General features: G+C 26.0%; 2 protein-coding genes and 1 long non-coding RNA gene across 4 annotated transcripts; 1 reads left to right on the forward strand and 2 right to left on the reverse strand.

Moving 5' to 3' along the window:
- Positions 1 to 1,548: 1,548 nt before the first annotated feature.
- On the reverse strand, positions 1,549 to 7,803 carry LOC105257207 (transmembrane and TPR repeat-containing protein CG4050). Of its 2 annotated transcripts, XM_011267672.3 has the most exons (14): positions 7,054 to 7,803; positions 5,667 to 5,803; positions 5,429 to 5,510; positions 5,227 to 5,326; positions 5,031 to 5,146; positions 4,777 to 4,949; positions 4,443 to 4,698; positions 4,100 to 4,248; positions 3,669 to 3,981; positions 3,293 to 3,583; positions 2,907 to 3,089; positions 2,534 to 2,818; positions 2,089 to 2,393; positions 1,783 to 1,994 (listed from the first exon to the last, which is right to left on the reverse strand). In XM_011267672.3, the coding sequence occupies exons 1-14, from the start codon at positions 7,243 to 7,245 to the stop codon at positions 1,967 to 1,969; spliced, it is 2,610 nt and encodes an 869-aa protein (XP_011265974.2). In that variant the 5' UTR covers positions 7,246 to 7,803; the 3' UTR covers positions 1,783 to 1,966. The 2 variants fall into 2 exon arrangements, with proteins under 2 accessions (XP_011265972.2, XP_011265974.2); XM_011267670.3 differs by having other exon boundaries at positions 1,549 to 2,393; positions 7,054 to 7,799.
- A 261-nt stretch (positions 7,804 to 8,064) lies between these two features.
- On the forward strand, positions 8,065 to 9,208 carry LOC105257208. Its single transcript, XR_889644.3, has 3 exons — positions 8,065 to 8,406; positions 8,644 to 8,910; positions 9,014 to 9,208. It is a non-coding gene; the product is annotated as an uncharacterized LOC105257208 (long non-coding RNA).
- Positions 9,209 to 10,703: 1,495 nt separating this feature from the next.
- LOC105248814 (cytochrome P450 3A19-like) lies at positions 10,704 to 17,718 on the reverse strand. Its single transcript, XM_025411482.1, has 9 exons — positions 17,678 to 17,718; positions 15,270 to 15,339; positions 14,813 to 14,939; positions 14,666 to 14,726; positions 14,231 to 14,325; positions 13,080 to 13,148; positions 11,852 to 12,029; positions 10,951 to 11,127; positions 10,704 to 10,876 (listed from the first exon to the last, which is right to left on the reverse strand). The coding sequence occupies exons 2-9, from the start codon at positions 15,332 to 15,334 to the stop codon at positions 10,704 to 10,706; spliced, it is 945 nt and encodes a 314-aa protein (XP_025267267.1). The 5' UTR covers positions 15,335 to 15,339; positions 17,678 to 17,718.
- Positions 17,719 to 23,368: the final 5,650 nt, after the last annotated feature.

Consider the following 23,368-nt stretch of genomic DNA (forward strand, 5'->3'; position numbering starts at 1 on the left):
TAGCGTCTTCGGGCTTCCTGGGCGGTGCGGTGCGGCGCGTCGCGACGCGAAGTCGCTCGGTCCAGCAAACGGTCGTCTCGAGGTCGATTAACGCGTTAACCTTCACGTCCAGTTACCAGTTCGTCGGATTTTGCAGGCAATACGGAATCTAATTTAGCTGTTCCTAATATAGATCCTAATAATTGAGACCTCATTTAAAGCGTTCGATGTAAATCCCGTTCAAAACATCAACCAGATTTGCATATTTATAATAGAATAGTGTTTACAAACAAGGCTTTCGACCGAGCAAAAAATACAGGATATTTTTGTTACAGGAAATTTTTCTGTTAATCATACGATTTCAGAAATCAGACAACCGTCTTTAAAATTTTGTAAAATTTTATAAAATTGTTCTTAATTATAAAATTAAAAGAATCCTCTCTTCCTCCTCAGATCAATTTTATATGAATATTCTGTGAAATATTCTTCAAATATTCCTACAAATCTTTTTTCCAATCTTTAAAAAATATCCTTGTTGTCTAACTATAATATACTTTAACTTGCACAATATATATTCTAAAAAAAGTTTCTAAAATAAATCCAATATTTCAGTCATGAATATAATACAAATTTTTAAAAAAATTTATAAATTGATGTATATATGAAATTGTTTTAAAGATATGATAAAAATAATGTATTTAATATAATATATACGTAAATTTGAAAATAATAAAAAGAGGATAATTTTACAACTTTGTTCTAATGTATTTCACATGAATGAAAATAAAATGAGAAATAAAATTGGGGATAATTCGCAAGCACCCTATATATTACAAGCACCCTATATTGTAAACTTCACGTTTTCATTTCCATATTTATCGGACGGAGTTTTTTTACATTATATACACACACCAGCATGTTAATATGTTTCGTCCGTGGGTGAGGGGCGTGATAGGGTAAAAGTCTTGTAACTTTCACATGCATGCTGTATGATGTTTATTTCAACAGTCTGGCATCCGATGAACATGAAAGCCAGCTTGATTCATTACTTTGCTACTTTACAACCCGCAATTATAACGGCTTGCTTTCGTGCTGCAATCGATAATAAGTTGCAGGTAATGCATGGACTAAATTGACGATCGGGCGATGACCTTTGAACAAGCTATATTTGAAAAAAGATAAATGATGTCTACATAAATATAAAATATTGTCTACATGTCTACAAAATTTTGGATACTACAAAATTGATAAACATAATTGAGATTTAATTTTTATGCAACATCGTTAACATATAAATTTCTCTGTACTATATATAACTATATGTCTAAACCATTACATCTTTTAAAGAAAGATCTTCGTAAAATTTAAAATTAATATAATAGTAGAAATCTCAAAAATATAAAGTACGAGTATTACAATTGTAACAAAGAGTATTGTAACAAAGTAGTATTAACTTCGAATTGCTGTTTTCTTTTATTTATCATTCATAATTATGTATAATTTAAAATTAAAAATATGGAAATTGTAAGGAAAGAGAGGAGATACAAGTAAAATCTAGAAAAATGCACAATTCTTTTAAATATATTTTATAAAATGTCCTATTTTTATACAGCATATAAAACAATACTCTGTATTTATTTTATTTTCACACATTAGCTCTATATGACTGTACCACCATAATCTTTCGTTATATGCATATAACTTTACAGTATTCGGCGGATTTTACATTAATACTATGACAACGCGCTGTCCTTTGCCTGTTGAATTCCTTGCTTGCCACTGATTGTTGCGGCGGCACTCTGATTGAACTGATCAGACGTCGCATGTTTCGAACCGTGTTTCTGCGTGATATCTAGCTTCGTTATATCAGCACTTATAATCCTATCAAAAACCCTGTTCGTGGTAGGTTCCACGATGTTACTCAGTTCAGGGACTGTCGTTTGTTTGGGACTCTGTCCGTCTTTCGTTTCCGTCGTACTGGCGCCGCTCATCGCTCGGGCAGGTTTCGATGGACCCTTTAAATGTATAATGTGATTATTCAGGGAATCAGTATTGCTCTGCTTACTTCCTATGTGATTGTGAACTGTCGCGTGATTTGTGAAAACGGACTCAGTCTTTCCTAGGAATTGTCCGTTCGATGACTCAACGGTATTGAAGGGTCTGTCTTTCACATTACTGCTCCAAAATGAATCGTCGAAAACATCAGTGTCGCGTTGATCCGGTGGTAGACGACTGATTCGGGTTCTCACAATTGAAAGATGCCTCTGCACGTAATCCTGATGTGGTGCTAGAGCGGCTGCGTGTTCCAGACACTGCGCTGCTAAACCCAATTTACCCCGTTCTACCATCACTACACATAAATTGTGCAATCCTTGAATATTGGTAGGATCTAATTGCAATATTCTGCGATAACACTGAAATATAATAACGTTAACGTTAATGGGATTTTTATTTTACAAATAACTCTTTCTATTACTGTTTGTATGGTATATAAGACCTACGCATATTGTGCAAATTTTAACAAAAAATTTTCAAAAATTACGTCATATCTTACATTTTCTGCAGCATCTAGATCTTTTATGTTATTGATATAAATGTCTCCCAAAAGGATTAGGCCTTTTACATGATCCGGATGGAACCTGACCAATTGATTCAGAAATGGTGCCGCTTCAAGTGGACGCTGCTCATCTGCCAATAGTAATGCGAGATTGAATAACGCAGAACGAAAGTCTTCTTTCAATGCAACGGCATTGCGGAACCAACGCTCTGCGCTACCACTATCATGATCATCCATAGCTAACATCCCCAAATTGAAATGTACACGCTCGTTATTGGAATCCTATAATTAGGCAATAAATGGTAAGTATGCATTAATAATATAATTATAGTTTTATGAATTATAATTTTATATTTTTAGAAAAAAGTACCTTCCGCAAAAGCTTCAGAAGTCTTTCTCTGGCTACTTTACGTAATTCTGCCCGTCCCAATTCTTGGAGTAATATAGCAGAATTCAGTAATGCTTGTTCATGCTCTGGATCAAACTCTAAAGCTTTATCTAAGTATGCCAAAGCTTGTGATGCTTTTCCTTGTTCCAAGAATACAACACCAAGCTGTAAAATATCAATAATATATATATTTATATAATTATATATTTATTTATATAATTTAATTTTTTAATAATATTTAATTCTATTTTAAATCTTTTAAAATAGAAAGAACTAAATATTCTTTTAATCTTATATTTTTTTAAAGAATGTGTATAATGTATTTGCTTATCTATATAAATATTTCTTCGTGGCAGTTCAATACTTACATTATAATAGATATCAGGATTATTACTGTCATAAAATAGTGCTCGTTCATAAACTTCTTGAGCTTCTTTTGTACGATTAAGTTTAATTAAAACATCTCCGCGATTAATATATGCTTGAGTATAATCCGCGCGCATACTGATTGCTTGTCTATATAATAAATCAGCCTCTTCTAATCTAGTTGCGTTCTTTGCTATCAAATTAGCTAAATTAACAAATACATTTAAATGATTTGGTGCTATACGTGCTTGATAAGATTCTCCCGGTTTTGCTTTTGGTAATAATGACTTTGCCTAGAAAAAACAAAAAATATATATATAATAATACAAGTAATATTGAAAAAGCTAGACAAATTTGCATAAATTTAGTGATGATTACTTTTAAATACGCATCTTCAGCTTCCTTGAACATTTTCAAATGATTATAAGTTCGTCCAACATTAATATGTGCTCCTATATCATCGCCCTGAACTTGTACAGCCATATTAAAAAAATTTAATGCTTCTTTAAAACGACCTTGGCTTTCCAATGCATGACCTACGTTATTAAATAATTTGGCATTTCTATCATTTACTTTCAAACCGGACATGAATATCGAGTATTCATCTAACCAATCATAATTTCTAACAAATGTTTTTGTCGTATGTGCTGCCAGAAGTGTTATAAGTAAAAATAGCACCAACTTCTTGCATCTAAAAAAATGATATATATATATATATATTTATATGATAAAATATATTTTCTATGATTCATAGAAAAAATAAATAATCCATACAAATCGAATTACAGTTCACAGACGAGTCAACTTACTTCTTGTCTGCTAAAATGCTCCATCCATATCCAATAAGCATGCAAAACCCCATAGATGGTGCGTATAACACTCTTTCAGCAATTACAAATCCGACCGGGAAGAAAAGATTCGATGCAGGTAAAAAGGGGAGTATCATCATAGCTAAACTCTGCAGCATTATTTTAGAAACACAACATACTCATTAAATATTAGTATTGTTAATATTAGTATTGTTATAAAGGATCTACATATATATAAAATTTCTAGAGCATGCATATCACATATTTTTTTTATTCTAACACACACCAATATTCAGTTATTTAAACTTTCTATTATATCTAATTACACAAATGACCTACTAACCATAATGAGAATAACCGATGTTTGTCTGCTACGTGTTACAACAGCTGTCACAAGCAATCCTAATACAGTTCCATGAGTACCTAAAGTTGCGAGATTACGAACATCAGCAAAGCTTTCTACTAATGGTATCGTTCCCATTGTCCAATCACAGCACAAATCACTTGGAAGAAATAGCAGTCTTAAATTTACTGCAGCGAGATAATTATATGTAAGCTGTCTTGTTGGTGTTGCAGCAACTGATGCGGGATTGTCAAATCTGAAAGATATGTATGTATTATATAATTATAGTATGGAAATAAAATTAATTACAATTACATATATACACACAGCATACCTGGTAAATACAGGTAACTTTGAGCCCATTATATGTAATCGTAGGATAAGCAGGCTAAATGTAACAAGTGTAAGGGCGGTCAAACGTTTTGTACCCTCGCCTGACCATGCAGGTGAAATTTTATTACCACCAAAAGCTGACTTTAGTGCTAAGAAAATATCCCTTGCTCTAACCTAATAAAGTTACAAGTATTACTAATATAATTTTGCCATACTTAATGAATATGTGACAAATGTGTTGAAAAGGAATTTTACCTTTTGTACAACGAAAATTTCATATAATACACAAACTGCTGTTGCTGTAATTCCCTGTTCTTTACACAACATTGCAGTAAATACAAAAAACATAGATAACATCAAGGATTTCCATCCTGCAAAATGCCAATATATATGTATAACATAATATCCCACAATATAAATTCCACATCTATATTAGAACTCAAATCATTACCTGTAGACCTTTTGCTCTTACAACATTTAGTGTATGTGATTAAAGCTGCCAGGTAAAATAAGGAGGACAAAGTTTCTGCCCTACCAACTACGCCTGTAACCTAGGAATATAATTAATTACAATAGCTATATTTTCATCAAAAACATTGTTTTTGCAAATAATAATTCAAATAATAAGACTTTTTATTTTTGCTATTACATACTGCTTCTGTGTGTATAGGATGTACAGCAAAAAATAAAGATGACACAAAACTTGCTGCATCTGGTAGAAACATCAAACAGGTCCTGTAAATAATTTTTGTACTTGTAATTTTCTTTCTTGCCTTTAATACAAACTTTACTAAAGATTATTCTATAGACTATATAGAATAATAATTTTATAATTCCATATTAGAGGAGCATTGCAGCAAGAAACAAATTATAAAAATAATGTCAACAAACCTGAAATATAATAGACATACTCCAATATGTAGAATAACATTTAGCAGGTGATATCCCATAGGATCTAGTTGATGAATCAGGTAATTCCATCGAAATGTGAGAACGCAAAGTGGTCTATAAGATTTGTGCGACTGTTCCTATTAAAATAAAGAGATAATTGATAAAAAAAGTTGATCAAAGCAAGTGCACAGTTATTATTAATAGATAAATATGTGTAAGGAAAAAAAATATATTTTCTATATATTTTTTAAAAATAATATTAAATCTTAAAATAATTATACAATCTAAATTAAATTCATACTTTATTTTCACTGCATTTAATGACATATTATATATGTATCTTCCTCATGAAAAAATTAAAAAATTATACTGGAGATAATTAAGAAATAATACATTGAAACGAGATAAAATTATAGATTATATATTTTCATTTTTTTTTTAATTCTTTTTTTATATAGTATTATTAATTTGAGAATATTTTTCTGATTACATTGAATAAATATTGCCTAATATGAATATTTATGAATGGTATGTGGAAAATTTAATATTGTCAAATTAGCAAATATGAAAATAACATCAATGATAAGCTAATTTATTTATCATAACTGCATTTTTTCATATATCTTCTATATTTATAGTAAAATTAATATGTAAGCTGAAATTAGAGAGATAAAGATTACAGAAAAAAGTATAATAAGATACTGCAATAAAAGTGAACAGATTTAAAAACTCCAAATAGGTACAGAATACAGGTCTGTATTCTAAAACAGATATTTATTCTATTTTATCAAAAGATGAACTATAATAAAATCGATATAATTATGAAAATATTAATTACTGATATTATAAATACAGAAAATTATATTGTAGTTCAATTTTTACATTTTTGTCATACAACAATAAACCAAAAATTAACTGTGAAGAATAAAAACATTAAAATATCTGAATTTCTAGAAATTTTATCGATTTCGATTCTTTCCGAAATCAATAGAATTTCGACGATCTCATTTCTAGACGCTTTAGAAATGTAAAAAAAATCTAAAATGATTACAAGGATTACTTTTGCATATCGGTAGTATGGAAATCCGAAATTTAACTATGCTGTACCGGCTTTGATTCATGTCAGACAGAACGCACGCGAGGGAACGGAAGACGAGAGAAACGGAAGATATAGAGAAAGGGGGATCGGATCGGGATGAAATGGACAGGACGCTCGCGGATCAATACGTAGAGGGCCATCTATAGGGATGGTGAAGAGAGAGGGGAGGATCATGAACGCGCGTCCTTCGAGGGCCGGACGATGCCTCCTCTTCTCTCTCTCTCTCTCTCTCTCTCACTCTTTCTCTCTCTCTCTCTCTCTCTACTTCTCTCTCCCTTTTTCTCGCACCTTATGCATCGGGGTACCCCAGAAGTCGTTGTAGAAGACATTCTTGAGGGGCGTGTGGGGCCTGAGGTCACGATTATCCTTGATCGCCGAGATATCGTCGAAGACGAAACCGCAACCGAGGCTGTTGAGGTACACGGCGAGCGCGGTTACAGCCACGATCGCCGCGAGTGCTCCCCGCGCAGGCACTCCCATCACAAATAACACATCGATCGGCCGGTTGCCTTTCGTTTCTATCGCGCGATCTCCGCGGATCACTCCGGGAATGAAAGGAGGAACGTGGTTCTCCCCTTTCGTCTTCTCACTCGTTCGCCTTCGTTCTCCCTCTGTCGCTCTTGAAATTACGATCTCCCTGATCCTCTCTTAATTAACTAAGAACTCTCCACGAGAGACGCACGAATGTCATTTCCACGCACGTCGATCGCGTAACCGCGTCGGCTTTTAGGCACATCACAACTGATCCAGTTGCACCGCGACCAGGCACCATCGCGAGTGTCGGCGAGCCGAAGCGTAGCCGCGTCGCGGCGTCGCCGGCATAGTCGTCGTCAGCGACTTGGGGAGAGGCTTCTTCGTAGCTTCTCGCTGTCGCACGTTACTACCTCGTCTCTCTAGAGCGCGTCGTCTCGTCGCGATCGAAGATCGCGGCCAGCGGGAGATGAGGAAACGCGGCGCAAACGGGCACGACCATACGCACGTACCGCGCACCGCGATCGAGCTGTCAAACGGCGGATTCGCGTCGCGCACAATCGCCGACGACAGCGACGCTTGGCGCCGTTTTTGCGCGCGATCTGAGGAGACACGAAAACTTGAATAGCAATAAAAATTGTTATAAGTTATTTCATAATCTTTATCTAAAGAATTAAGACTTATATAATTTTGAAAAATCGAGATAAAGTGACAATTAATGGACACGTGGTAAAAGAATTTAAAAGACATTACTTGCAGTTTCTTAAAATGTAACTTTTTTCGTATTTTTTATTGTAATTGCTCATTCTTGAGTTTTAATATACACCAGTTTATACATATTTGTGTTATACATTGGAATTATATCAATGTCAACTTTATCTGTAGAGCATCGAATATTCAAAATGTAGATGGAGCTAACGAAGTTACTAGACAACTATTGCTGCTGCTGATAATGTTTTTATTTCTCGTCCTAAAACAGCGATACATTTTTAGCTTTCGTTAGATATATAAATTTTTCCTGAAGAGGCAAATGTCGTTTCGTTCAAGGAATGGATGCATAACGAATAAGTGCATTTTCGGACATAATTTCATATATTTCGCAATATTATTGAAATCAGCACAAATTATCATATTGGAACTTTCAAGTCCTTCGACATGCCTTGCTTCAACGTAAGAGTGTACGCAGGCAGTTGTTTGCGTTTTATTTTTACTTTCTTTTAAAGAAACTGCTAATAATAATGATCCAAGTTTTTCAATCTTCAAAGTGGAATTTGTATTTCTTTCGATTTACTAGTTGTGTTGTTTATCAGTTAATTAAATACGTCAATATATTTTATGGATATTTTATGGATATTTTAAAAAATTTTTTATTGGTATATAATTAGTTTTTATTTGGATATATTGCAGAGTATACAATAAACTTTTTAATAGAATCAATATGTTGAGAGATTTATTAATGACAAATGATTGGAGCATTCTATGCCATGCAGAAACCAGCAAAAACATTATCTTATAAGAGAACTTATACTGCAATAACAATGAATTTAACGATAACAAAAATTGTTGGAAATTCCAAATCAAAAGAACTCAGAGTTCTCATCTTCTTACAACAAAAGAGAGAGCTTATATCCATGAATTGGTTAAAAAGCTTAATCTGAAATAAAAGAGCCAAAGGTAAAATCAAATGTGATCAACACTACATTTGTCGAATATAGCAATTAAATTTACTCAGTTAATTTTCCTTAGTAGATTTTTTTATTGTGTAATTTTTTTGCAGAAAGGGTATGAATCGATTCTTGGTGGTATATAAGACAGAAGAATCAACAATAATTCAAGCTGATGCTGTGATAAAATTATGAAAACTATTTAAGTAAAACATACATAATTTTTTATTATAAATCACAAAGACCTTTTGTTTTCTCTAATAAAGAAAAAACATTCTGTAAATAATGTTGCTTTATGAAAAAACTAATTGATGGCAAGTGTTATTTATATATAATTATTTATGTAGTTGAAAATGATATAGAATATTTAACACATAACTCACTTAACTTAAATATAAATATTCATATAAAAACTTAGTACCTAATTAATTTTTGATATAATATTTTTATTGTTGCAGTAAATACAAATACACTAACATAAGACAATCAGAAAGTTCTAATAATAATGGCATACTGCAAGTACCTTAATTTAAACTGAATTTTGACATATTGCATTTCCACAAATCTTTATCAGTTTTTAATGTGGTAGAAAATGTATCAATCATCAAGTGATTATAACCATGGATAAAATGGAATGCATCAAAATTACATAGATATCGTGATACATCTTGAAATCACCTTTAGAATCACTGTTTAATACAATGATAAAAAATACAGTACAAATACAGTTAAAGATGATCAATATTCTAGATCTATAGAAAGATCTCACTAAATTAATGAATTATTTACTAGATTTGCCAAATGAAAAAGTTGCTATATGCTATGCGTGTTAAAGTAATTATATTCGTGTGGTTATAGTTAATTTAATTTATTACATTATAATATTTTCTAGATAAAATTAAATTACTTACCATCATTACTTTTATTAATAATTATTTAATCAATTTAATAAATTTTAAAGCTGCAATTCAATATCTTGCAAAATTTAATATCTTTGCAGTGGGAATAACTTTTGTCCTTTATTGTTTTTCGTTCAATTGTACATTTAGATTCTTAAAAAAATATTTTTTAAAACCAAAAGTAAAAAAAAATTAAATTACAGCTTTAAAATTTTTATAACTGATTATATAATTATTAATGGATGCGGTCAAGACTGCACTATGAAACATTCTATCTTTATTCTCATGTAATGAGAACAAAGATAGAATGATGTTTCAAAGCATCCAGAGCGTCTTCCTGACCGCAGCCAATATAAAATAATTATTAACAGTTTAACTTTTAAATTACCTAGCGTTAGAAAAAAATTAAAATTAAAAGAATTTAAATAAACAATCGGGGCAAATGTTTTAAAGAAAAATACTAAAAAAATAAAGTTATTCTTGTCAAATAACTATAAAATTCGAGAAAATGACTTGAATCAGTTTTTAAACTGAACATTTTAGATGCACTCAAAATAGATAAAAAAAAAATTTTTTTCTTATCTATTTTCTTAATTAGCAAATTACACAATAGAAACATAGACACATACACACATTCACTTTAACAAATATTTACTAAATACTATTTAACTATTGCATAAAACAATTGTAGATATGTTCTTTCACATCTATTTTTGATGTTATTATTGAATTACATATTAGGAATTATACATTTAATTTCAATCATAAAAATAAATTCCAACTTATATTTAGATTACCTTTTCGTTACTCATACATACTATAGCATATATGCAAAAACAACAAAAAATTACATACAAAAATTACATACAAAAAATTAGATTATTTTCAATCAATATATTTTATTTTAATGTAATTCTCGTTTTTTCATAATGACCTGTATAGGTTCATTAGTACATAATATTATATTCATATTTAATTTAATTTTATCTATTTGAACACTTTTCTCTACTTTGAACATAAATGTTCTTATCAAAACTGCTAAGATAACTTTCATTGAAATCATTGCATATCTCATACCTGCAAAAACTTATATTCAAGTAAATTTTTTTATTATGATATATGTTTTATGTGATTTATTTATACTCTCTTACCTATACAATTCCTGAGTCCATAACCAAATGGCATGTAATGTTTGTAAGATGTTTCTATTTTCTCAGAGAGGAATCTGTCCGGGTCAAATACCAATGGATTAGGCCAATATTTTTTATTTCGGTGTAGATCCAGTATACTCAAGATAACATCAGTGTCTTTTGGCAAGATATTCTCTCCTAAAACATATATACTTATATTTAAATTATTATATAAAAATATATAATAGAAAAATATATAACAGAAGCATTAATTATTCTAATAGAATTATTATAATAGAAATATAATAATTAATTTATATAAATAAGACCATAGCATTATAATTCAAATCGTCTTCATTTTATAGATCGTTATGTATTTGATATACAAAATTGCCATTGAATAAATAATATTTCTTACTAAATATTAACATGATTTTTTCAAATTCTTTCTTATTAAAAAATTTTGATAAATTCAAACTTTAATTTTTTTTTGTTTTTTTTTAAGATTTAATTTTTAATGAATATTAAAGTTGCTTTAAACACAACAATTCCCTTTAATTTTATAATCAATTTTATCTTCAATTAAACAAAAAAGACTGATGTGTTTTATTCGAATTTTACTTTGCTTATAATTCATAATCGAAATAAATTCCAAGAATAATTTTATAAAGAGAAAAATATCGATATTATATAAAATATATTTAGTATTGAATATTTTTCTATATTTATTTTATCTTTATGTATAAGCATAAAATAAACGTATAATTCTTAAATAATAAAATAATATATGTTTGTTTATTTATATATATTTGTAGTTATCTTTTAACAATTATGATTTTTCATATTTAAGTTATACATAATAATAATAATAATATATATATACATATATATAGTAATAAGATAATTATATTTAAAAGCAAACCTATTTTTATATCCTTTGTTAAATATCGCCCAATTAAAGGAATACTAGGAAATAATCTCATAGTTTCTTTAATGACACGATCCAAATAATCCATATGTTGTAAATCTTCGTATTTAATTGGAGCAGATTTTGGAGTTTCTGTCTTATAAATTTTCCATAATTCTCTATATACTTTTTCCTATTACGATATTAAATAAGATACTTGATTATAAATATATAATAAATATATAGACATATACACAATATGTATAAATCATAAAAGATAATCTTATTAATTGCATTTACGAATTCGTATTTTGATATTTAAATGCTTATAATGATCAAAAATCAATGTAGACATTGTATAGCTTTATTAAAATTCTTAATTTAATTAAAACATTACACACAAAATTCTTATTTGAGCAAATTTGTAATAAATAAATATATGACGAATATTACATTTCTTTTCTGTTTACTTGTTATAGGTATTATACTTATTTTGAAAAAAAAGTCGTTAATACAAATTAAATTTAAGTTACAATTTGAACAAAGCTATAGCGATTTAATTATTCTATTAAGCTCAGTAGAAAGTACTGTATAATTTTCATGTACTTGTATATAATTCATATACTTGATATAATTTATATACTTGTATATTAAAATATAATTCTAAATAAATTATTATTTGTGAATAATTAAATTATTGAAAAAGAATTCCAAACAAATTATTATTTGTGTGAACAATTGAAATATTATTATTTGTGTGAATAATTGAAATATTGAGAAAGAACTTTTTTATTACTGTTTAAAAATATATTCACCATAGAAGAGAATCGTACGAGAGGAGATCCGATAATAGATATAAGTGTTAATTATTTGATTTATACATAAAACCTCGAAGTCATAGACATTGTTACATGGAGAAGAAGAATAGTAATCGTACGAGCGATATTATTTTTCTACTGGTTGAAGATTGGCAAGCCAATAAAATAACTGATCTAAAAATTATTCTAAACTCACAATTCGCACGGTTAACAGATTTTTGTAAGAGCTGGCATGAATCAAAATGTAAAATTTAGCTACTACTTCTCTTTTCCATGTAACAATACATGTTCATGAACTTCGAAGTTGCGCGTACAAATTATATACATATAATCAATCCCTATATTCTTATTGCCGGGCCACCTATGTATCATTCACAACATATTTCGTTTATTGAATAAATTTAATAAATGTAATAAATACATACTTGTATCTGTGGAAAATTGGCTAACATAAGAATCACAAAATCTACCGCAGTAGCAATTGTATCACTGCCCTAATAGATAAAAATTTAATTTGTTGATTAATACAATAAATAAGTTAAAACAAAAAAAGTTCTGATATATTGAATATAAAAAATTGGAAAGAAATAGAGCTAATAAAAACCGAATGCAATAAATGATTGTATTTACATTGTAAAAATGTCATTAGTGTAAAAATGTGTAAAAACAGTATAAAAATTCTCTTCGATAATAATATTTCAGTTCTTTCTTTGGACCTTTCTTTGGACCTTTCTTTGGATCTTTCGCATACAGAGATAAATAATATGTTGATAAAATATTATTCGATATAAACAAACCAAGAATAATCATTAATATGGGAAGAGTAGATAAAAATATTTAAATTTTTAATTTTCGTTAAATTTTAAATAATCGTTACATGCGTGATGAAGATATTTGTCTATTGAAATTATTTTCCTAACACTTAATAAATAACATTATATTATTAATTTCTTATTTAAAATATCCTATACATCCAAGATTTCAATCTGTTATTCCATTAAAACTCATGACTTGTTATTCATGTATGAGATTTGTAATAACAGAGTGTTGCAAAGTGCTTTTATTAATATTATTATGTTTTTGATGCGTGTTTTTAAGAATCTGCTCATTTGCAATAGAATGCACCAAATCTTTATCTGAAATTTTATAATGATTTACTATATTATTTGTTTATTTAAGGAGAAGGTCTTTATGAAAACTTAATTTAATAAAGGGATGCAATTTGTTAATATTAGTATAAAATAAAATTATATTCCGATCACTAACTCTATGTCTAAAATGTTATTATAATTTGTATTCAATAATATTTTATTTTTTTTTTTTTTTTTTTTTTTTTATTATTATTTATTTTTTTTGTATGCTAAGAGGAAAAATGCTTCACAAAAGAACCATTATTAAAAGAAATTTTTACATAATGTAATGCATTTATTATTATTAGATTCCATTCTTATTAGTCCTATTCTTTCCGAATTTTTTATATTTAATAAATTGCAATAAATTATGTTTGTTTATATATAAATATAGTTATAGAAATATTTTAGATACCGCAGAAATTATATAGAAATATTTTACATACCCCAATTAACATCGTTATTAGATTATCATGTATCATCTCTTGCGGATATTTGTCTTGATAAGACATTTCTATTATATTGTCAAGAAATGTCTTGTCTATATTATATAAAAAACAAAATGTAAAATTTTGTGCATGTCTGTATATATTAATTAGTGTATTAATTTTATAATAGTACGATTAAAAATGTCACTTTAAAAATTAATATTGAAAATAAGTTCAGAAAAAGAAAAATATCTTCAGCAATGATTAATAAATTATTGATATGATTATTAAATGATTGATAAATTTAAATTTTAATAATGTTTCAACAATTGAAACAAGCACTTTAATAGTATCTTAAGTTTTTGAAAAAAAATTATACTGCTGACAATTTATAAATCTTACATCATAATACAACAATAAAAACATACAAATAAAAAATAAATAAAAACTTACGAGTTGTTCCATATTTAATGTCATTCTGTGCGTTTAATGCATATATATGCTTTTGTACTATCTATGTAATAATAAATTATGTAGTAAATATATATATATTATAAAATACAAGTTATAAATTAATTCATTATTAGTATTCGCATTTACCTTGTCTGTAAAAGAATGTAAGAAGTTTATCTTCCTTTGCTGTTCTCGTTCCAAAGCAGTAAGATTGAATATAAAATCAGGATATAAGAATACATTTCGTATTCTTGACATACAAATTTGTTTCAAGCTGAAAAATTTTTTTTTTTAAATAATATTTTATATAATACAAAGCATTTAACACTAATTATTAAATTCTACGAATAGAACTGTTGAATAAGAAAAAATGTTGTTCTCTTATGCGTCAACAATATTATTTATTTCTAGTTCTAAGTATACATCAACAATATTATTTATCATAAATTTTTAATTTAAAATATAATTGCTATATTTATAAAAATTCTTATGAAAATACAATTTCTTAAAAAATTTGTAAGTTATTTTTAGATAGACTTATTATAATGATTTATAACATTTACATTAATATTGTAAGAAATTAGAGCTAACAAAATTATTTTACCTCGTTATTGCTTCCATATATTGATTGATTTCATTGGATAAGGATTCCACTTTGATATTCGTCATTATGTCTTTATAATGTCATGAAAAATAAAATAATTAATCAAGATTTATAACTATCAAGATTTATAATCATTAATTTATTAATAATATTAAGTTATACATTTTATATATTCGTTAAACAAATGTAATACGAAATTTTTAAACAGAAAATGAAAGTTTCTTACAAAATACTTGAAAATAACAATTAACTATAGATTGGTTATTTTTAGTATTCAATTTTCTTTACATATCCAGGTAGCAGAATGACGTCAAATGACGTTTAAAGTAACGTTTTAATGAAGTGATAGTACGTCATTAAGATCTCTTTAGATGTTATCTTGCTACCTGAGTATAAATTTATTTATATTGAATTTTGAATAATATTTTATAACATATCTTATTATCAAAATCTTCTAAAAAGTAAAATATATAAAATACAAAAACTCAAAAATCAAAAGATATGATAATAACTCGTACTAAATTACGCGTAGCAATAGCGAAGCGAACTATGTATATGAATCGTCCTGTACAAAAATAATAGATTATAGGATCTCACAAAGTAATAGTTCTACCATTTAAAATCTTAATAGTCATAATCGACAGCTTGGATCTCATTATAAAGAAAGTGTTTATTTTTGTTCTATGTACTCAATAAACGAAAAGAGATGCAGAATTTTAATGTTTTCATTGAAGAAATATTTTAATAATCATCATGTTGCTTTTCGTTCTTTTCCATTACATGTGTCTCTATTGTATATGTTCTTTGGCGTACGATTTTTTCTATTATATGTAAAAAGTTTCTGTACAAAATGATATGAATCCTACTGCACAGTCACTATTTTGAACACTTTGGATAAAGCTTATCGGCGATAAGTTACTTCGCGGTATATATACAAATGTACAATATACATATTCTATATTTATATGATTGGACATCTACATTTTATATATTCTATGATGGGATAATTTATATATTGTTTAAACTTCTGTTCTTTTATACAATATGAATTAACGCCATTAATTATAAGCTTATTAGAAATCTAATCATTCTATGCATTATTAAGATTTAATAAATAAGATGATTTTAATTAAATAATTTGTGTATAAATATTACTAAAAAAAGATTAATGTACAATTGTCTTTCTAAATTTAAAAGTTTTAAATATTGTCTTTATAAGAAAAAGTAGAAAAATGCACTGTCCACACAAAAAAACTTCGTGTATAAAAGGGTATTAGTTTACAAAAAATAATAATACATAAAAAAATGTTATACAAACATTATTAAAACAAACATTATTTTATCATCTACTGTACAAATTTCTTTTATATAAAAAATTATAATGTAGCAAATAAGCTAAAAAACTATTTAAAGTTATATATATTTCTTGTTAAATTTATAATATTACAAAATACTGCAAAAATTTAAAAGTCATAAGTATTTCATACAAAAGATTTTTGTATTGCTATATCAATTGTAATAAAGTAACATGAATAATATGATAAAAGATTTTACTATCCATAATAAAATATTTTATTATCAAATTTCAAATATGTAATACATAAAAATTATAATAGATTATACAGATTAAATTATATGGCAATCAAATATGTTTTTAACGTTATAATAAAGAAAGTTCTCTTATAGACATTTCTAAATGAAATACAATATTATACATATAATATGAATAAATAGCAAAGCTTTTTTGTATTATTTTATTAAATTTTTATAATTTTTATATTTTTGCAATATTTTTGATATTAGTATTTTTGCAAGAAAGATATATAAGTTTAAATAATTTTTTTGCAAATTGGCACATTTTCATATCATAATTTTTTTTAAATAAAACAGATTTCCGTGGATAATGAAATAACATTACTTTGTATTTTTTAAACTAAAATTTTTTTTTTAAATAATTTTTTTAACGATCGCGTGTGTAAATTTGGAGTTTTTCCATGTTTTCTTGAAAAGAATTTATATAGGTTTTTTATATGAATTTTTATATTATAATTTTGATGCGAATTTATGATTACAATTAATTCAAATGTAAACTTATAATTATAATTAATTCAATGAAATAAATTTAATTCTGCTATTGTTAAATTATTGTAATTATGACAATTTTTTACTCCTAAAAATTTTATCTTTATATCATCTTTATTTAATATTATTTAATTTATGGATTATTTATAAGATGCGTAACACAAATAAGATGTTAAAGATAAGCATATGCATAAAGATTATGTATAAAATGTATAACATAACTATGTACGATTTTTTTAAAAATTATTTTATATATATATATATATATATATATATATATACAATATACAGACGTTTTATAAATAAATAAAAATATTTAATCTTACCACACGCACTATTCAGAGCATATTTTGATATTTGATTTAAAAGAATCATTTTATTTTCTTTTAATACAATCTTTTCTAATTGATCTGTTAATATTACAGATTGTTCGACAAATACATTAAAAGAGTTTTGTAGTGCGATTGTATTAAAATTCGGTGCTATTTTTTTTCGATTTTTAATCCCTGTCGATCCTAAAATAAATATATATGAAGATATAGTAAAAAAGAAAGAATATGTAATATACAAATAAAAATCATGATAATAAAAAATGTTATTAAAAATTTAAGTATTAATAATTTTAAATTTGCTACATTGCTGTCGAAGTATAAATAAAAATATTATGTGACTACAGAAATACAAGTAAATTATAAAAGTTGTTTTAATTATGTTATTATGTAATTTAAATATTAGAAAGAAAAAGAGATAAAGGAAGAGAGAGAGAGAGAGAGAGAGAGAGAGAGAGAGAGAGAGAGAGAGAGAGAGTAAAGTAGGGCTATTATCTGTAATTTTAATGACTTAGGATTGAGAGATCTAAAATTTCAGACTTTCCGACTAAAATAGACATCCATAACATAAAAGTATTGCAACTAATAAAGCTGATATAAAGCAATAAAAATAAAAGAATCTTTTATATTTTGAATATTAATATTATTAATATTATTTTTCATAATATTCATAATATTATATTAATAATATTATGAATATTATGAATCATTATTAATAATCATTAATAATCATTATTATTATTGAGAATTATTAATAATAATTAATAATAATAATAATAATAATAATAAAATGATTATTACAATATTATTTTTTCTGTTGTCAATGATTTCGATTGACATCCTCTCACTGCGTCAATATTCCATGCCGGCATATTTGGAAAAAAACCGCTAAAAATCTGGACTATTTTATAAAATCACTACGAACAGTCTCGGGCTAACAACGTTATAAACTAAGATAAAACCGATAAAAATGGATAGCAGCCCTAATTAGAAGTTATTTTAAATTTTATTATATTAACAATATCTTACCAGGTGCTGTGAGTAATCCTTTACCTAATAATGGTTTAAGAAATTTATATAGTATACTTTTCTCTTCACTATTACGTAAGATTATCTACAATGTTATATGAAATATTGTTAAATAATTCGAATACATATCTGTTTATGTTATTCAGACAATTAACATGAGTAGTTTAGATGTCAAATGATACAGTCGACCCAAACTCGACATCAAATTATTAACAGATTTGAGATACAAATAATGTAAATCATAGAATTATACTGAATATATTATATATCATAGAATTATACTAAATTCATCTGTTTTCAGAGTCAATCAGATTGCATAATTAAATCATTTTTATGTACTTATGATAAAAACAAACGCTAAAATCTTTATTTCTCAAATTTTTATTGTTCGTCTTGTACCACTTGATACTTGAGCTATTCATGTACTTTAGAAAATCACTTTAGTTAGATTAGTGATAAATTATTAAAGATATAGAGAGTTATTATTTATTTGGAATATATATACATATTCCCTAAATAAATTAATTTGTTTGAATCATTCAATTAAAATATATTTATATTGAAATATATAGGCATTATTTTTTTACCTGCATTTGATCAAATTCACATGTTCCAATAAATAATTTGTTAGCCATGTAAAATTTAAATGGAGACGGATATTTTCTTGTTAATTGAGATATAATACTTAAAAATTCTAGAAAATATTTATTATATAAGGTAATTTATCAAAATTTTATTATTTTGAATTAATAACAATATTTAGCGGTAATTAATTTTTGGATAAATATTTTTATCTTCTTTATTATTACCATTAGAATTCTGCAGAAGAAAATAATAGGCACTTCCAATAAATGGAAATGCTTTTGGACCAGGCAGAGTGTTTACCGTTTTAATAGAAGATCGTCGGTGACAGTAATTCGAGATGAAATAACTTATGACGATACCTGCCAATGCAATTAACACAACACTTATAAATGGCATTATTAAACAATGATAACAGCGAAACAGTATGGTTTTGCAGTAATGCTCTACTACTTCTGTAAATGATGGAGACGCTTTTATTATATCTCCCCACCCAATCATACGATAATAATTAAAAAAACAATTTACATAATGCGTCCTTTAAATTGGAAAGTAAATGCATTAAATTTTATTGAAATATCAAATCTCACACAGAAAATTTTTAAGAATTTTTCAGATTAAAAAGAAGGTAAAATTTTGGTAAAGTTTTGGTTTAAAATGCATTACTTTTACAAGATTCTAAAAAATAATAATTTCGACGCTATATCAAATGATAATTTTTACTTTGCTATTTTTTTAAATTCTTTTATATGTATAACTTAATGTTAGCTATTTTGTCTTTAAAGGAAGAAAATCAAATTTTTCAATAAAGGAAATCAAATCTGTCAACAAAATTTAAATCAACAAAAATCCTACTTTTGGTATTCTCTTTCTCTCTCTCTCGTTTTTTTAGGATTATATTATATCATATAAAAATTAGCTGTGTATATGTGTGTCTGTATATACAAGATGTTTCAGGATGTCCTAATATATAAATTTAGGACCTCATAATAAGAAAAAATTTTCCTCTAAAGGTGTGCTCGTAATCATTTTGTTTAAGAGATATCAACTAAAGTTATAGGAAAGTTAGGAATGATAAATTTATTATATACGACTACTAAACAAAAAGTTTTAAAAAAACTTTTAAATAAAAGATTTATTGAAGGCTAATAATATTAACTTCTTCCCTGATGCGGCCGAAAATACTCGTCCCGACTAGTCTTGCAAATTCTGACACGGCCGAGTTATCTCGTACCAACTTTTTCTTTTTCTTTCTTTCTCTAGGAGATATAACTAATAACTCTGAAACTACTAATCAAAAAATGTAATAAAACAATGTGACAATTTTTTGTCACATTTGTTGAAAAAAATTTAGGGATTAATTTTAATTTTTTAAAAAGAAGAATTATTGAAGCAATTACATTATATATAAAACAATTACAGCTGTCCAATGGCGTTTTACTATTGATGTCATGGAAGAAAGATATTGAGCCAATGTTCAAGGCCATCACTTTGAACAAAATTTATACTATAATTATGTTACAGTTTTCATATTTTCTAATAATTTTAAAGTAGTTGAAACATTATTAATTTATTTCTGATAACCTGACAATAATTTTATAAAATTTTATATTGAAAATGTTTAGATAATAATATCTCTTAATAAATCGTTTATGGGCATACCTTCAGAGGATAATTTTTTCTTGTTTTGAGATCCTAATTCATATGTTAAGTTAGAATATTTAATCTTGAACTAATTTGTTAGCCTATATAATATTTTCATATAATTGCATTGACATATATAAATAAATTATTACATGTACTGTTCCACAAGCATCGATATATTTTTTTATTTAAAGCACCAACAAAATACTATAAAGACTAACTAACCTTAGCATATATAATTGTTTTGATTAATAGTAGAAAATTAAATGAAAAAAATACATATACATGAAAGTAAGCACTTTCATTAAAAATACTATGAGCAGTACAAGTGGTGATCTATTTTAGTAGTTGAAATACTACTATTTACGTATTTAGTGTATTTATTTTTCTATACAAAATTACTATTTATGTATTTAGTATATTATGTAATTAATATGTTTATTTTTCTACGAAAATTGTATCTTTCTACGCGAAAGAAAAACAGCATGCATAACGGCTTCTTAATTTTTATGAAAAAACTATGTTGATAAAATATGTAATTATATTATTATTCAATCATACATGATATCTGACTTTTATAAGATGCTTTTATTTAAAAAAAAGAGAGAAGTCCTATCTATATTATATAAAAAGACAGAATATATATAAAATTTTATGTGCATGTGCATGCACAATAATAATGAAAATTTTTTGAAAATTACTAAGAATCATAAATTTAAAATATTTATTAAAGTAAACATTATTAAGATTAAATTTCTTTTTTTAAAAATTTTATTTTTACAATATTTCAACATCAAATATTTTAAAAACTTAAAAAGAACACCATATAATTTAAAGCATATTTTATTGAAAATTGCATCTTTATAATATATATCAAAAAAAATTATCAATATAAATTAGTAAAATTGTTAGGATAATTTTTATTTAAATCATCGCATATTTCATATTTGTAATCTTGGTAATTACACGCAAATAATGCACTCATTAAAACATCATTATACATTCAGTCATATTCTTATTCAAGATATACAACTCTTGATCTTTATAAAAAGCTTCTATTAAAATCTCAGAAAAATAGAAAAGTCCTACCTATATTATTTAACAAAAATAAAATGTAAAATCTTATGCTCATATGTATGCACAATAATGATAGAAACTTTTTAGAAATTATTAAGAGTCATGAATTTACATCATATATCAATATTTAAAAGTATTGAAGTTAAATCTCTTTTTCTAAAAATCTTATTTTTACAATATCTTAAAATCAAATATCTTAAAAACCAAAAGACGCCATAATTTAAAACATATTTTATTGAAAATTGCGTCTTTATAATATATATCAAAAGAAAACTTATCAATATAAATTAGTATCAAAATTGTTAGGATAATTTTTATGGAAATCATCGCATATTTCATATTTGCACAATCTTGGTAATTATACACGCAAATAATGCACTCATTAAAATATCATTATTAATTATACATTCAGTTATGTTCTTACTCAAGATATACATCTCTTGACCTTTATAAAAAGCTTGTATTAAATCTCAAAAAAAAGAAGTCCTATCAATATTATTTAATAAAAATGGAATATAAAATTTTATGCTCATATGTATGCACATTAATGATAAAAACTTTTTTAGAAATTATTAAGAATGAATTTACATCATATACTAATGTCTAAAAGTATTGAGGTTAAATCTCTTTTTCTAAAACTTTTATTTTTACAATATTTTAAAATTAAATATTTTAAAAACCAAAAGAGAACGCCGTAATTCAAAACATATTTGATTGAAAATTACATCTTTATAATATATATCAAAAGGAGTTATCAATATAAATTAGTATCAAAATTGTTAGGATAATTTTTATGAAAATCATCGCATTATTTCATACTTGCACAATCTTGGTAATTACACACAAATAATGCACGCATTAAACATCATTATTAATTATACATTCAGTTATATTCTTATTCAATTATACATCATCTCTTGACCTTTATAAAAAGCTTCTATTAAAATCTCAAAAAAGAGAGAAGTCCTATCTACATTATTTAACAAAAATAGAATGTAAAATTTTATACTCATATGTATGTGTAATAATGATAAAAACTTTTAAGAAATTATTAAGAATCATAAATTTATTATCATATATCAAAATTTAAAAGTGTTCATCCAAAGTTCATCCAAAAGCAAGGCATGGATTATGTAATAATAAATAATAAATAATAAATAATATATTGTGAGATTATTTAAAAGATTAAGAATATTAACGACATATTAAATTTAAAAATATCTGCTTAATATTTTCAACATATTTAATATTCATATATATTGTGGATATATCTTTCAATTATTAAAACAAAATAAAAAACCATTTTTCGCGTATATTCGTATAATTAATAAGATAAAATTAAAATTAAATGAAATT

The sequence above is a fragment of the Camponotus floridanus genome, unplaced genomic scaffold (assembly GCF_003227725.1).
Source record: "Camponotus floridanus strain SB8 unplaced genomic scaffold, Cflo_v7.5 scaffold4, whole genome shotgun sequence".
NCBI lineage: Eukaryota > Metazoa > Arthropoda > Insecta > Hymenoptera > Formicidae > Camponotus > Camponotus floridanus.